Below are 17,539 nucleotides of genomic sequence, written 5' to 3'. Positions count from 1 at the left end.
AAGGTATTCATACCTGTGTCTCTGTGTTTCCCTGAACAGATCGGCAGTCCCGGGGCAATGAACTGTGGGTCAGTGAGGCCTCTGCCTTGTTTTTCTCAGCTGTGCCACAAAGCTGGGCAGGAATGTTCTCTGCTTTCTTTTTTTCTTGTGGCTCCTTTACAAATTGCATGTAGCACCAGTGCATCTGATCAGCCTTCTATCGCCGGCGGAAAGGCCAATGCATCGCTTTAGTATTTTGAAGTCACACAAAGTTCCCTCCTGTAGGCAACATTGTGCTACTTCGGAAAACTGAAGCGATGACTTTGCACCAGGGAATACTATTGCTGCCAGTGGAAAGGCATTTCGGAGTGGTTGGCGGGCGACTGAACTGCTCCGTGGGACATCAGCCTAATGTATAGGCTTACCTTGGCTAGGGGTCCAGTACGATCAGGAGCCCATCTAGCTTTTTTAAAAATTATTATTTCTATGTCCTTATAGTTTACTATTTATTTTTATTTGCACTGGGTCCAGTCCCACCTGACCCAATGCAAATAAAAATAAATATTAAAATAAAAGGAAAGAGAAATATTTTTTTTTAAAGCTAGACTACAATTGGAGGGCCACGGGTTGGATATGCTGCATGTAGATACTATATTAGCTAAACTAATAGTATTACACACATTTCCACACTATACCCATCTTGACGTGGATAATATCAGGCCCCTGATCACACTGGGCCCCTAGGAACGCAAGTGACACATGCCTTGCCCACTGACCAGGGCTGGAACTAGGGGTAGGCAGAAGAGGCAGCTGCCTAGGATGTAATGCTGGGGGGGGCAGACAAGTACCTCTCCTGGCTCCCCCTGGTCTGCACTCCCTTGTGCAACATGTATCCTCCCCCCATAACGATGTCAGTGCGCATATGTGCTTCTTTGCTTTCCTGGTCGCTTGCTAAGTTGCATGCATGCATGGGGGGACGCAGGGGCGAGGCGGCTGGCCGGGTTGCCTGGGGCACCTAGTTAGCTTGACCTGCCCCTGCTGCTGACTGTGTTGTGTGTCTCCAGGTGGGAGTAGCCTAGAAGGGGGGAGTCTGTGGAAAGTGTAGCCTAGGGGCCTCACATCTCATTAATCCGCCACCGACCAATAATCTATACAAGAAAGGGGTTCTTCACCTTTTAGCTAACTTTTAGTATGTTATAGAATGGACAATTCTAAGCAACTTTTCATTTGGTCTTCATTTTTTCTCTTTTATAGTTTTTGAATTATTTCCCTTCCTCTTCTGCCTCTTTCCAAGCTTTCAAATGGGGCTTTGTAAGAATACAATTTTATTATTACTGTTACTTTTTATTACTTACCTTTCTATTCAGGCTGTGTCCTATTAATATCCCCGTCTCTCATTCAAATCAAAGCCTGGTTGCTAGGTTAATTTGTGCCTAGCAACCAGATAGTTGAGAGCAAACTTGAGAGCTGCTACATAAAATCTAACTTATTCAAAAAACACATATTATAAAAAATGAAGACCAGTTGCAATTTGTCTCAGAGTAGCACTCTCTACTCTTTCAAAAGTTAAGTTGAACAACCCCTTAAAGAGTTAAAGAGTGAGCCCTGCTCAAACAAGCTTACATTCATATATATAGTGAGATGATAAGTTTCAAGTTTATTGTCATATACAAATAACAATGAAGCATCATTACTGTAATGAAATTTTTTTGACCCATGTTCCTCCCAACTTTACATAGACAAACAAAACAAAAAACAAAAACAAAAAATACAAATATTAAATATAATAAAAGTGTGCAATAAAGGTACAAGTATTTACAATAATAAAATAAGTGTGTGTATAGGTATGAGATCCATTATCAGGAATATAATATATATTATATATATATATGTATGTGTATAGGTATGAGATCCATTATCAGGAACATAATATATATATGTGTGTGTGTATAGGTATGAGATCCATTATCAGGAATATAATATATATATATATACAGTATGTGTGTGTATAGGTAAGAGATCGATTATCCAGAATGCTTGGAACCAGGGGTCTTTTGCAGAAAGGAGTTTCTCTGAAATTTGACGCACGTCTACTAAAAAAATGTGAATGTTTCTCACTGTAAACATGTATGTATGTATAAGTTTATTTATAAATTGCTACAAGGATACGCAGCGCTGTACAGTCTTACAATATACACAATTACACACAGGGAGGACAAGTGTTATAATAAATACAATAAATAAGTATAAATACACAGGGAGTAAGTGCCATGTGGTATGAGACACAGTAGGAAGGAGGTCCCTGCCCTGTAGAGCTTACAATCTGAGTGCATAAAACATAAAATAAACCTGATAGAATTGTATGCAGCATGGTTACCATCCATTAGAAGGTACTCTGTTATTACTGAGAAAAGGGAAATCTGTCAAAAATGTTTTTATTTTAAATATCATATTATAACAGTTATATCTGTGTGTGTGTGTGTGTGTGTGTGTGTGTGTGTATATATACACAGAGAAAGAGAGAGAGATTTCTTATGTGTGTGTATAGACAGTACCCTTCCCCTGCAGCATGAATGTGACCCCCCAGGTACAAGCTGTTAGGTAGGTATTAGCCAGACCTTCATGTCTCCATGCTAATTATGGGACAGGAGCCCCTCATTGTCACTCAGGTGAGAACAAACCTGTAATGGGGGCCCTGGGATTGTAACCCTTTGTTGAGCAAGGGAAGGGGGGGGGGGGGGAGGCACCACTAGAGTCAGCAAAGTCTCAGCTCCCTGTTTTGGCAACGCATTTAACCCTTTCCCTGGTGCAAAGTTTTCTTAGCAGGACAAAAGCCCAGGGAGCAGAGGTGTGTGCGCAGCTGAAGGCAGCTCCCTGGCATTAGCACATCAGCATGGAGATCACAGGGAGGCTGATATTGATCAGGCCGGGCTGTGTTTGCTGCTATTGTTGGGGGATAATTGAGTGTCAGTCTGTGTCTGTGTCGTCTCAGTGGCGCCATGCTCTTTACATTGCTAATTTTACTAACCGTCTGCCTGCTACTCCCCTGCCCCATCCAGTCCAGCTACATGCTCTGCCGAGCGATCAGCCGACTGATTAGCTTGTACTTATCACAGCACAAATACAGAGCAAACAAACACAGCCTCTGTGCCACTGGGACATTTACCCTTCACTGGCACTGGGGCATTTAGCGCGCAGCCTGGCGCTAAAGGAGTTAATTCAAACACTTTAACACCTTAAGTGCCAGCAGGGTGCATGTTAGAATCCAGAGGATCCCGAATTCCCTAAATCACCTGATCAGCCCCGGCCAGGTGGATCCTCCTGTTATATCGGTAGCACTTTCATGCGTATAGAAACTGACGCAGTTGCCCGGCAACAACAAAACGCAATTTACTGGGTTGTATTAAATGCGCTTATTTGGCAGGACAAATATAAAATATGGAAGCAGAGAGTTTCAGTGAGACTATAACAAAACCAAAAAAGTCTAATCGAGAGCAATTGAGCTGCTTCCCCTGAGCGCAACGAACTGCGACTGTTGCTTAGTGATCCGGAGTTAATGTGTCATTATGCCATTAAAATACTAATTACAATCCATCAGCTATATAATCACTGATAGGGCTCCATCACCCAAAATAAGCAATGCAAGTATTGTTAGATGAGTTATAGTCATAATCCATGTAAAACAACTAACTCCAGCTTCATATAGATGTCATGATGTATATACTGACAAATGCTGAATATACTCTTTAGTAATATACAAGAATACAAGAATGAAATGATATAGGTATATAATATATAGGTACAATATTGCACACAGCTATTTCTGGAGACCTACAAAGTGAGCCTGATCTGCTTCTCATAGTGGACATGTATTTTATTTTTGTATTAACTTTCTTTCAAGTCCCCATAAAGCCCTAATGGATACAACCTTACACTTTTTTTTTTTTCTCTGTGCTGTAATTGTCTGCAGTGCCCAGAGGTTGTGTTTGCTCGCCTGCTTTTATCTCCCCTTCCATCTGTGTGTCTGTCTCAGTCTGGATTCCTTTGTAGCCCCCTTATCAGTAACACAGGCTTGGGAAACATCAAGCTGACATCCCCAAGTCATCGCTATGGCTGGGGGAACTGGCGCCACCTACAGGCTGTAGCACAGACGCGCACCTAGTGAAAGATTGACAGATAGGTAAGCTAATGAGGAGGAGGAGGCGGTGTCTCTGGGCGTGGAGGCGGGGCCGGAGTGGAGCAGGGGTGCAGGGGGGGAAGAGTTCTTATTCCGTGCGCTGAGCCGCAGGCAGCTGAGTGTACTGTGCGACTCGCAGGGATTACAATAGCCGCTGCCGCTGTCCGTGTTGCTTTACTGTGGATTTTGGGAAGCTGATCCCGCAGAGCAGGGGTTATTCCCCACCGAGAGCCATTCCTCGCCCACTAGCGAAGGGTTCGGCGCTTCTTCCCTGGGCTCTGGATGCTAAAGCTGGGCTGGATGGTGGGATCTCTCTGGCGCTGAAGACGTGCAAGCCTGCCCGCAGGGACCTTTAAATGGATCGCCAAGCCAGCCTGATATCTCTCTGGCTTCAGTTAGAGCTGTGTGCCATGGCCATCCTACTAACCAAGGGTAAGTTACTGCTCCCAGCGCTGCTTTGGGGATGTTGCAGGGGGGATGCTGGGACTTGTAGTCGTTAGCACTTGTAGGGCTGAAGGTTGTATGTGAATAAGGGCAGCGGCCGCTCAGTCACTCGGTGCCACCTTGATCCGGCAGGCAGGCATAGGGCACTAGGGGGCTCCCTTCTGTACAGCAGGGTAATGCCACATTCCCATTTATTGGAGCCGGGGCGCAATCGCGCTTTTATGTCGTTACTTGGCATGGAGTCGCCCCCAGTGTATACAAGCCAAGCTCTTAGCTGTTTCCCCTCTTACTAGCGCCGGGCAAGGCTTGGTACATGGGGCAGCGCAGTACATTGTAAGTCCTGTGCCGGGGCTTGGCTGCTTATGGGGTAAGGTCTGGCCCAGCGTTCACTAAGCGTAATATGAAGTGTCCTTTAGTGCTGGGGTTCGGTTCGATTTATGGGACAATACTTTGTGCTGTTCGATCCAGTGCGGCGCGGCAGGATTCCTCTGCGTAAAGAACCGTGTTTGTTGGGTACTGAGCGCTTGTTGTGTGTGGCAAAATGGGTACAGCCAGTAAGTGTCTCTGCCAGGGTTTGGCTACTCTCAGGGGAAGCTCTTAGTATGCATGTGCCAGGGTTTGGCTACTCTCAGAGGAAGCTCTTAGTATGCCTGTGCCAGGGTTTGGCTACTCTCAGAGGAAGCTCTTAGTATGCCTGTGCCAGGGTTTGGCTACTCTCAGAGGAAGCTCTTAGTATGCCTGTGCCAGGGTTTGGCTACTCTCAGAGGAAGCTCTTAGTATGCCTGTGCCAGGGTTTGGCTACTCTCAGAGGAAGCTCTTTGCCCATACCAGGGTTTGGCTACTCTCAGAGGAAGCTCTTAGTATATCTGTGCCAGGGTTTGGCTACTCTCAGAGGAAGCTCTTAGTATGCCTGTGCCAGGGTTTGGCTACTCTCAGAGGAAGCTCTTTGCCCATACCAGGGTTTGGCTACTCTCAGAGGAAGCTCTTTGCCCATACCAGGGTTTGGCTGCTGTCAGAGGAAGCCTTTAGTTTTCCTGTGCCAGGGTTTGGCTACTCTCAGGGTAACGCTTTGCCTGTGCCAGGGTTTGGCTACTCTCAGGGGTAACGCTTTGCCTGTGCCAGGGTTTGGCTACTCTCAGGGGTAACGCTTTGCCTGTGCCAGGGTTTGGCTACTCTCTGGGGTAACGCTTTGCCTGTGCCAGGGTTTGGCTACTCTCAGGGGTAACGCTTTGCCTGTGCCAGAGTTTGGCTACTCTCTGGGGTAACGCTTTGCCTGTGCCAGGGTTTGGCTACTCTCAGGGGTAACGCTTTGCCTGTGCCAGAGTTTGGCTACTCTCTGGGGTAACGCTTTGCCTGTGCCAGGGTTTGGCTACTTTCTGGGGTAACGCTTTGCCTGTGCCAGGGTTTGGCTACTCTCTGGGGTAACGCTTTGCCTGTGCCAGGGTTTGGCTACTGTCTGGGGTAACGCTTTGCCTGTGCCAGGGTTTGGCTACTCTCAGGGGTAACGCTTTGCCTGTGCCAGGGTTTGGCTACTCTCTGGGGTAACGCTTTGCCTGTGCCAGGGTTTGGCTACTCTCAGTGGTAGCTCTTATATATGCCAGGATACAGCTGATCAGAATGCATTTGTTATTTTGTACCAGGGTATCCATCAGTTTCCTTGTGCCAAGGTTCAGCTAGAATTGTGATGCACTTCATTTGTTGCCTGTGCCAGGGCTCACCCTGCTTGATTCAGTATGTGTTAATGCACTCTGTTTATTTGTAATTAGTTGTGCCCTTGTTCACCTGGGTGCAGGATGTATTGGTGCCAGAGAGTGAGGGTAGTATACAGCAGATGGCATGTACCAGCGTTTGCCAAAGAGTACTGACATCCCCTAACTCTTACTTACAAACTGAATAATCTAATAACAATAATGACACTAAACTTTCCGCTGAAGGAAGTGCTAAGTACCTTTGTGCCAGCGTAGGATGGAGAGCTGCTTCTCTTTTTGTTTATTTACCTTGGCCAGTGAATTTTTTTTTTTTTTTTTTGAAGGGGGGGTAATTAGACCCAAATAGCCACTCTGTTGCTTCTGAATTCTGACTCCTGGCCCCATGAAGTAGGGGGGGGAGTGACTGAGGCCGATGTGAGGTCTGAGATACTGAAACTATGTGCCTGATAATGATATAATTAGGGGCTCACATACTTCTGGCTGCTCTTGACTTCAAAAGAGTTTTTTTTTTTTTTTTTGGCCCGCAGTCTCCTGTAGCCATCTTGACTAGAAGCAGGCATTTTTGCTTAATAGCTACATACAGTATAAAGAGAGGGAAGGGGTGGGGGTTAAAGGAACAGAAAGCCCATTGTTCACACATTCAGAGTACCAATACCCTTTTGGCCCTTTGCAAAATATTGGAAGGAACTTTATAGAAATAAATAAAAAAGGGGGCAAGTGTAAGAAGAACTGAATGGGGGAAATCAATATGTTTTCTATTAACCCAGGAGCTGATAAGGATGTTGTGTGTCAATACGGTTACTATAAACCTTTATGGTTCCTGCCATGCAGTCATCCCAGGCCACTCGCCCGTCCTGCCAGCAGTTTAACCCCCTAAATTACCAGGGTTGTTTCCTGGATTACTGTTTTCCTCCTTGCCCGCTCCACTTATTAAATGCAAGTGTAATGGATATACTATTAAACATAAGACTTGATTTGCACTCTCCTTTTAATGGGCGGCGTAAAAGTCAAAAAACCCCCAGAAGCAATTTGGCCTGCGAGAGCTCAAGGAGATCTGGTCAGTGCTAATTCAATGCCTCCTGTTCCCCTGCGCCTGTGTCATTTGGCTTCCATTAAGGAGACTATTAAAGGAGGCAAGCGCAGCCTGGAGCGTTCATGTGAAAGCTGATCCCAAGGTGGGCTGCAGCACAGTAACAACACCCCCCCTGTCTATTGTGTACGGTCTATTGCTTTCGAGATGCCGCTGATAGGCCAAATCGGTGCATTTAGCGTGGCCCAGCAAGCTCCCACGTTAAGGGTATTTATAGTCAGGGGCTCATTCATGCAATGAGAGTGATATTGGCTAAATCAGAATAAAGCGATTTGACTCCTTAGGGTAAAGACACACAGAGCTACTTGAAGCAGCTACTTGATGTGGGTACTAAAATACACAGTGCTGATCATTTACTGATGATTGGCTCTACATGTGTTTTAGCAGAGGCAATTCTCCGTATTGTCAATGGCAGAGTATTTTCTGGCGTTTAGTAGCCATGGAAAAGTAACTGCTACTAGTAGCTCTGTGTGTCTTCACCCTTAAGTTAAAGGGAAGGGGGTGGCAGTTGTCAATAAAGAGGGGGGAATAAATCAGGAGTGCTGTTACTAACACCCAGCACTCTCTGGAGCTTCAAAAGAAATCCCAGTGTTGGTGTAAGTAGATTTTTGTTCCTGAACTACAATTCCCAGCATGCTCTACACTGAAGGGTGCACGTCTGTTTGACACCCCTAAATTAGGAGCTGAATGCGAGTTGCATGTCTTTACCCATCTCAGGAAATGGTTCGGCTCACGTCTCCCAAACGCACCCAGTAAATGAGCTTTAAAACACAGAGTTCCTGCAATAGAGAGCTATGTTAATTAAAGGCTTTATGCAGAAGAACATGCATTTCTGTTCACATCAGATGGAAGGGGCCCGGCTAGGGAGAGTTCTATGAAGGGAACCTTTTATCGCTTCCCTTTCATTTTTTTTTTTTTTTTTTTCTCTGAGGTTTCCTGAAAGGTTTTTTTTTTTTTTTTTTTTTTTTTACTGAGCTGCACTATTGGATTTTAAGTCTAAATATTTCCCCTTTTGACCACATTGTAGATTGCGTGCAGGAAGAGGCATCCGTCTTGCAGTCTGACCATTTTTACGACTTTCCATTTCAGTCGAGAGGGATTGACTTTGGCTAACACACGCCTAATTGTGCACAGTGTTTTCTAAAGGGGACATTATAGAAATATGCTGACGCTGAGTCACGCAGGCACTGTAGGACTACAACTCCCAGCATTCCACATCAGCCTTTTTATACTGAACACTGCAGGGGGTTAGGAGTTCAGTAATAGGGCGGCACCAGTATTGGTATCATTACCTTAATAGTTGAAACAACTACCGGTAGTAGTTTTTGGTTTCCTAAATAACAAACATGCCACATCTGTCACTTTATGCTGTAATCTTGTGTTTATTGGTAATCTGAAGGGTAAATGGATGAAGATGTTTTGTCAAAAGAACATTTCATGTACCAACTCATGTTGTGTGCTGGGGGCAGGCAGCACGAGTCACATGGCAGCAACAGTAGGACAATTGGTCAGGTTGTTCTTATTAGTTTTATTATTATATAGCACATTATGGAGGTTATACTTTCTACCCATCAGTCCCTGCCCCGGTGGAGCTTAACATTATACACAATATAATCCCAAAAAATAAAGTTTTGCCTAAGGAAAGAAGATGGCATTTCAAGCAGCTTTGAATATACATTCACAATACATTTTCAGCTGTTGTAAAGTTAATTGCTAAACAGGATCTGTCCCATTCTGCACTGCCGGTCCTGTATCTTGAAACAACAGAACATAAGTCGGCCATGTCTTCTTTGTCCATTACATCAGCTGGATTTTGCCTTTTAAAAAGTCAGAACCAGCCGTGCAGAGAGTAGAAAGGGGCACTTACAGCTTTCAGCAGCAACAATGAATGTATATTGGGGAGTTGCTTAGTTTCATTGGACAGAATTCTGTTTGTGGGTTCATGTTCTATAGAACCTTTTCCCCTTATAAAGTTTTCCTTTTGTGTCTTTGCCACCTTCCCTTCTGTGCCCCTTACAGGAGAGGGGGGTGACGTACCTCCTCTAAACCCATTTCCAAGTTCCTACACGTTCTACCGAGGAAGAGATAATTATAACTGTGTCTATAAACAACAACCTCATACTGTATCCAAGCTCTGAGGCACATTGTAACACTGTACTTGAAAGGGATGTCGGAATTCATGTATTTCCAGCACTTACACTTGTGTTTCTTTATTTCCACCCTTCAGGGGAAATCAGATGCTACTGTGACGCTCCACACTGTGTTGCGACTGGCTACATGTGCAAGTCGGAGCTGAATGCCTGCTTCTCAAGGCTCCTTAACCCCCAGAACACAAACTCTCCTCTCACCCACGGCTGCTTGGACTCCCTGACCAGCACCACGGAGCTGTGCAAGGCAAACACCGAGCAGAATCACACAGGTGCGCCGGCGCTGAGGTTGGAGTGCTGTCACGAAGATATGTGCAATTACAGAGGTCTGCACGATGTTCTGTCTCATCCCAGGAGTGATACATCAGGTAAGGGAAGCTCTTTCCAGCCCAGAACCTTTTCCTTGATCTATAGGCTCATGGCTGCCAAGGCCCTGTGTGTCTGGTATTGATTTTGTTGTTAATGTAATTAGAGATACCAGTGGGAAAAGCATGGTTAGAGTCAAAGATGTGTTTCTGTTGGGTAGCTTTGATGTCTGTCTGAAAGCTTGGCTCCTGTCTGGCTTTTAGTGCCCGTTACAAGAATTTCTTTCCAGCCGTTGGAGGAATGTTCCATTTTCTCTGTGCTGACATTGTGCCGCAGGAGCGCCACGGACAGTATAGGTTTCATTTCCTGTTCTCTTTAGTTTAGAAGCTGTAAGTGGCTGATCAGGCTTGGGCTTTATATATGTTGTATATGTATGTATGTATAACTTTATTTATAAAGCGCCACAAGGGTACGCAGCGCTGTACAATCTTACAGAATACAAAATTACACACAGGGAGGACAAGTGATATAATAAATAAATACAGTAAATATATATATAAGTGCCATGTGGTATATGTTGAAGTACTGTTAAATTCCTCATCACAAACTGCAGTAGGTCATACATTACTATGCTTAATATTCCTGTAGGCCATTTGCAGTTTGCAGCCAGGTTACATGTGTGATGTTCCTAATAGAAAATTATGAAACCTATTTGTGGCCAGCAGTTAGTGTCCCATATGAATATATGAATTTGCACTGTAGATATGTGTATATCCTAAGGGTGAAGACACACAGAGCTACTAGTAGCAGCTACTTGTCACATCTACAAAAATAGACAATGCTGATCATTTACTGGTAATTGTCTCTACATGTGTAGCAGCTGCTACTAAGTAGCTCTGCTTGTCTTTGCCCTAAAGGCAAGGGATTAAGCACTCTTAATAAGTTCTGGGGTAGTAGAGAAATGTATTACAGGCTAAAAAAAGAGTCCTGTGCGGCTCCGGTAGGGCAGCCTTGGCTCTGCAACCCAACTCACTATGTTCCCTACTCGGAAAACCCCAAAATCCCAGAAGTGATGCCACTCTGAGCAATATGGATCGCTGAGAACAGCAAATATGTATAGGCCTCATTGGTTCATAATTGGTGCAAAATAAAGCCGATCCTGCCTTAGTACTATATAAACATTTTAGATATCTCATAATATTTCTTCAAGGCTGAAATAACTAAAATCTTTGTGTTTTTCTGTTGGCAGGTACAGGAGGCAGACACCAACATGACAACACAAGGAACCTCATCACGAAGGTCCACGAATTGACCTCATCCAAAGAACTGTGGTTCAGGGCAGCTGTCATAGCCGTGCCCATAGCTGGGGGACTGATCCTGGTGCTCCTCATAATGCTTGCACTTCGAATGCTGCGCAGCGAAAACAAAAGACTAAAAGATCAGAGACAACAGATGCTGTCACGGCTTCACTACAGCTTTCACGGCCACCATTCAAAAAAGGGCCAGATGGCCAAATTAGACTTGGAGTGCATGGTGCCAGTGACTGGTCACGAAAACTGCTGCCTGACCTGTGACAAACTGAGGCACACGGACCTTAGCAATGACAAAATCATCTCATTGGTCCATTGGGGGATGTACAGCGGACACGGCAAGCTGGAATTTGTATGACCGCCTTCCTGAGACAATGGTCCAGTAGGGGGCCTTTTGGATCCTGCTGGATGGGAGCACTTTATCTTTATTTTTAAACAAAAATGAACTGATCCTTAGGTGGACAAAATTGGGATCTTTGCACAGCAAATATTTAATGTTTCCTGTGTGGGGTCCAAAAATGTCATATTTGCACAGAAAGAGCAACGGACTCTCTTTTATTTGCTTAACATTGAAAAATGTAGAAGCTGTACACACTGTCACAATGTGTTTTTTTTTTTGAGTTTTAGGGAGCTAATATTGTTATTGAAATAAACTGTACACAATGTACAAATTCCTATATATGTTTATTGTATAGAAGGTTATTTTTTTTTTTTTTTAAATATATATTTTTGTCTGGAACATTATGCACGTGTGTGGTGGCTTTTTCTATAGACTTAGTTTCAGATGCTAAGGGGATATATAGAATACACATGTATTCTAGAGTTGAATGACATTTGTCTGAAAGTGGCATCTCTAAGCAGAACCTGGTAGACAAGCAATTGGCAGACGAGGGCTGGTTTTGGAGCTATAAATGAAGGCAGCTGGGGTGGCTATGTTGGTGTTCTAAGGGAGAATTCTGAAGGGTTTTCTATTTTGCTGCAATGCCCACTTCCTGACATGTGACCATTGGTAGTGCCAGGGGTGTAATTAGGTTTGGTGCCCACCCCTTCTCAATATAGAAATACGGCCCTGGGCATTGTGTCATTAATAGTGCCATCACACTAACATTATACAGAGGTGTTTTCTGATTTCTGATTCTTAACCTGTAGGTTGGGACCCAACAAGCAGTGTACATGCTTTTTAGGGGGGAGTCTTCATGATCCTCTTTGATATGGTCACTTTTCTTTCAATAAGAAATAATTTAAATGAGCTGCGTGACTTTTCTTTCCAAAGCCAATTCATTAAGTGAAGTGTTGGGCAAAAAAAAATAAATCTAAGTGAATTCAGTGTAAAAAAATAATATAATATATTTTTTTTAAGGGTGTATAGTTGCACAACAGACTTCCTGCTGCTAAACCTGCTAAAGGGTACAGCACTGAGCCTCTCTGATCCTAAAATGGCCTATTACGCAGGATAATAATTTACGAGGGGTTATTTAAGGATTATGCTGCACAAAATTTGTTCAAGTCCTATTGACGCCTCCCTTGTCACTTGAATCAAAGTTACATCAACATTTGGAAAATCTATGTTCTTGTTACTGTTGCAAGATATTCATGTTGGGTCAGCTTGTATCTTGGGTTGGAAGGATGAATTATCAGTAGGGCCATGATGTGAGCAAAGGCAGCATTACTATGTACCTTGCTTTCAGTTTGTAGTAAGAGTGTAAGCCTCTCTGCCTTTCCATTGTAATTGCAGTGATTTATGTCCATGGAAGTGCCCCACCCTGTGTGTCTTTGTGATGCTAAGTGCTGCATTAAGGCTTCTGTAACTTCAGGAGTATTACCAATATTTAGGGTATACAGAAGCTGATATTGGTTTATTTACCTGTTTTAATACAAATATTAAAAATGGCTCCTAGGGAGAAAGGATGATGGATGATCTGTAACAGGGTGGCTGCTCCCAAGGGAAAGAGCTGATGTGGCGGAGGTTTGTGTGCTGACTGGGGTGTGATGGGGTTTAAAGTTCAAAACAACCTTTGACAAATTTGATTTAGAGGAAAATAGTTGTTTTTGCAACCTTACAGGAGCCTTGCATTTGTAAAGTGGTACAGTAGCCCACAGAGAAATAAACAGGGTGCTGCCATACCCCATGCCCTTTTCTGGGAAGCGAGAGACAAACAAGTCTCTGAAATATTTCCATTTTAATATATAGGACCTGTTATCCAGAATGCTTGGGACCAAGGGTATTCCGGATAAGGGGTCTTTCCGTAATTTGGATCTCCATACCTTAAGTCTACTAAAAAATCAATAAAACGTTAATTAAACCCAATAGGATTGTTTTGTATCTAGTAAGGATTAATTATATCTTAGTTGGGATCAAATACAAAGCACTGTTTTATTTTTACAGAGAAAAAGGAAATCAATTTTAAAAATCTAAATTATTTGATTAAAATGGAGTCTATGGGAGACCGGCTTTCCATAATTCTGAACTTTCTGCAGTTTCCGCATAACTGACCCCATACCTGTATATGAAAATAATGGTATTTCAGGAACAAACAATTTATACCTCCAGACCATGCAAGTCTCTATAAAAATATATCACATAAAGCAGCTTACGTGTAAAACCCTGCTTCATCCAAACCAGGGATCCCCAACCTTTCTTACTCATGAGCCACAGTTAAATGTAAAAAGACTTGGAGAGCAACACAAGCACCATAATGGAGGTGCCAAATAAGGGCTGTGATTGGCTATTAGGCAGCCTCTATGCACACTATCAGCTTACAGGGGGCTATATTTGGTAGGAAATCTTGTTTTTATTCAACCAAAACTTGCCCCCAAGTCAGGAATTCAAAAATAACTAACTGGTTTGGGGGCACTGAGAGCAACATCCAAGGGGTTGGGGAGCAACTTTTGCCCCTGAGCCATTGGTTCGGGATCACTGATCTAAAAATACACTTTTTTTAGTAGTATGTGCCATTAGGTAATCCTAAATAGAAAATTGCCATTTTAACTATTAACAAACCACAAACTACCCTGAGTACCACTCTACAGAGACTCATTTGCTAGCTGTAGTTCAAAGGGTGACTGGTACGTGTAGATGGGTTAGGTGCCTGGTGGTACTCTCCAATCTGACTGCAGCTTATCTACTACAAGAATAAAACCCTACAGGTCACAGTAAGAAATGTTCATGTGGCACTGCCACCTCTGTGGCAGGAAAGGAAAGTAAGTGTTGCTCTTTGCAATTCAGGTTCTTTTTATTGAAGATATCTTTATTATTATTATATATTGTAGCTCAATCATTGTACGGCCAAAGTGCATATTTTATTGTATAATAATTGTTAAATATTTGTTTTCCTTGTGACACCTGACTTACAGCGTGTGCTAAGAATTCAACAGAAAAAAACTCATTGAGTTTCCTCTGCTTTGCTGCCATATATGTCAATAATATAAGTCACACAAGGACTATGCTGTTAAATGTATAAATGCAAAAATGTGCTCCAGGTTTAATATTTGAAGAGGTTTCATTTGTAAACCTTTAGAAATGATGAATGAATACTTAACCCACTCTCATAAGGATTTCTAATTATAACCTACTTGGGATGGGAAAACAATGACAAACAAGTTACTAAGAAGTCATAGCGTTAGTAATGGTAACCTTTATAAAGGCAGGTCAAGAGCAGGAAAATGCTCTCTTTAAGCCATGGAGCACTGTACTTCATGTGTAGAGCAGTGGTTCCCAGATTATGGGCCCGGCCTACACAGGGGGACTAAAGAGTTGTTTTTTTGGGCAGATATAAACTTGTTATGTGCTAAGGAGGCCTTGAATACATGCCTGAACCAAAGGAAAGTTCAACAATCATTGGGGTAGAGTTGACTACTGTCAAGTCTGAGTATAACCTGACCATTAAACATCAGTGTGGGATCTATCTGATAATCACTGTGTGGGACAATCAGTTGAATATCCAGGAAGACATGTGAAGCCAACTTAACATAGCACGTGTGCAGCTGTGGACATAGATGGGCACCTGAAGGGAATTGCTAATCTCCCAATCCAGTTTATAGCAATTTGCCATAAAGAAGATGCTGTTCTCTATCGTCTTCATTTCTTTTGAGAAGTTTGTTGACAATTACCTCTTTATCCTGTGAGTACAGGGAATTCGGGATTCATATTGATCATTTCCCATGAGTAGGCCTAGCTAATTTTAAACTAATTTTAGAATTTCCCAGCCAGTCTGCTGCCAACCTGACTTATTTTCCTATGAGCCCTGTGTTGGCGCCTTTCTGTTACCCACCATGGAAACTTTAACGTTAGTAGATGATTTCAGGCAGAGTTCATCTTTAATATCATAGCATGCAAGCTGGTCTTCGTTAAATCTCCTCTATAGCCATTAGCGATTTGCCTGAAAGGGAAACATTTATCGCCTGAAAGAGCTACAAAGGCTTCTGAGAAGATGGCCTGATTCTTCCACATGCCATGTGGTTACGAGTCCCCTATTGTGTCGCACAGAAGCCTAGTAGTGGGGTTTGAAATGGAATTAGTCTTTCAGAGGAAAGGTCACTCACCCTTATTGTTAAAGCCTTGTAGCAGTAGCATGATGTGAATTTAATGAGGCTCTGCAGCTATACTGAGCAAATTGTTTATGCGTGCATTCCTTCCATATATATTTATTAAGCAGGATATTTTTTTGTGCACATAACAAATGTGGAATTTTTATAAAATAACAAACCCAGAAATAAACATAAATAAAATGAATTTATTTTTATCCTTCACTGAAAGACGTTGGCTGGTTATGATAAACGGGGTTTAGGGTATTGCAGAGCCATGACCATGGAATGCTAACCTACCCAGTCTTGCTGCTGACTCTCCCACCCATCATAGTCTTAATTATAATTTTTATCCATGGGGCAAGGTGGGCACCTCACTTCAGGTGTGATGCCTGTGATTGCCTGCTACAGAGGTTGCATGAACATGGTTCTTTCTAATGTTCTATAATGCAAAAGGCTTTCTCCAGACCATCTGGACTTTCCACAGAGGAAGGGGGGTTGGTTAGGCAATGGAGCAGCATGGGGTGGCCAGGTGGCATCCCTAAAGGGTGATGACTTACCAGGCAGCAATAATTCAGTTTAGACTGCCCTGTCAGCTATTGCTGTGCATCCTATTATGCATTTGAGGTCCAATGGGCAGATATGTTATGTGTTGCCAGTGATAAGCCATTGTTGCCCAGTACCATTCCACTATTTACCAGCTGGTTTTTGTTTGTATAAATTACCCATTTCTGTGGTTTTCTTAATCTGAAAGGTTCTATCAAACATCTACTTTTCTGTTAAAGTGATGCTGATGTGACTAATGAGGGGGGTACGGGGTGTACCAGATTAATGGTCAGCCTGGTGCACCCCTTCCCTAGGGCAGCACCCATAAAAACTCTGAGGGGTGTAACAATAGGGGATAAATATTCATTATGGGTCCTGGTAACATCTAGTTCTTACGAGTGAGTAAGTGAATGAGTTAAAGTATATGACTTCATGACCCAGCTAGTGTGTAATTGTGCGTGTGCCTTACTGGGACATTAACCAGTTATCTCCTGCATTGAGGGACAATGCTCTGTGATTGTGGCACTCCCCTGACACAAGCTGCTATTGTTTTTCCTTTCTTGACCCATTTCACGGCAATTTTAAATGTCACATGGTCTAATTACTCCATTTTGCCTCCTTCCCAAGAAGACACTGGAGCCTATTTATATCAGCTATTCGTAGGCAAATGAACCCAGTGCTGCAATTCTTCAGCCTGGCGCCTTTACCAAGGCTGTGTCAGGTTGTCTCCTGTGTTCTCCCTGCTATGGAGCTGTAATATCCCTTTACTAATGAGTATTGACACCATTACTACAAAAGAGAGGAAGATGCCTCAACTTGTGACTCATTAGAGTCAACTGACGGTTCCTCAAGTGGGGGGGGGGGGGGGGGGGGGGGGGGGGCATTGAGATTTGTAGTTGTGGCAAAAGTTGACTATGCTCTAGAGAAAGAACGACTGAACTTCAGCATTCTAGATCTTGTTAAACTGCAACTTTCACAACCCCACTACAGCCTCTGATAGGCAGCATGTTGACTCCAGATAGTCAACATGGTGGGTTGGTTGGCTCCTTGTGGGCTATTCATTTTACTCCATAAAAACACAAAAAAGTTATGGGTTCACCTTCTAGTAAGTGCCCTATTTTAGCTCTAATACTTCTCTATGGTGGCCCCTGCAGAACTGGGGACCCAATGTTCTGGGTTGGTTTTATAGGCATCAGAGTGGCCCCTTGGAAAGAACATACATAAAAGTACATGTTATTTTATAACAATTACACGATTTTTATAGTGTGCATCAGAGATGTAAAACCTGTGGCTCTATAGCTCCTGAC

The 17,539-nt window shown here is 43.2% G+C and overlaps 1 protein-coding gene across 1 annotated transcript; it reads left to right on the top strand.

The window, feature by feature from the left end:
* Window positions 1–4,290: 4,290 nt before the first annotated feature.
* Window positions 4,291–11,901, top strand: bambi (BMP and activin membrane-bound inhibitor). The gene is given in 3 exon segments (NM_001008193.1): window positions 4,291–4,588; window positions 9,627–9,914; window positions 11,102–11,901. Coding segments are annotated over 3 exon segments (783 nt in total). The 5' UTR covers window positions 4,291–4,512; the 3' UTR covers window positions 11,521–11,901.
* The last annotated feature ends 5,638 nt before the right edge of the window (window positions 11,902–17,539 follow it).

Source organism: Xenopus tropicalis, chromosome 6, assembly GCF_000004195.4.
Source record: "Xenopus tropicalis strain Nigerian chromosome 6, UCB_Xtro_10.0, whole genome shotgun sequence".
NCBI classification, from domain to species: Eukaryota; Metazoa; Chordata; class Amphibia; order Anura; family Pipidae; genus Xenopus; species Xenopus tropicalis.
Note: the sequence above shows the minus strand (reverse complement) of the source record. Positions and strands in the feature narration are given on the sequence as shown.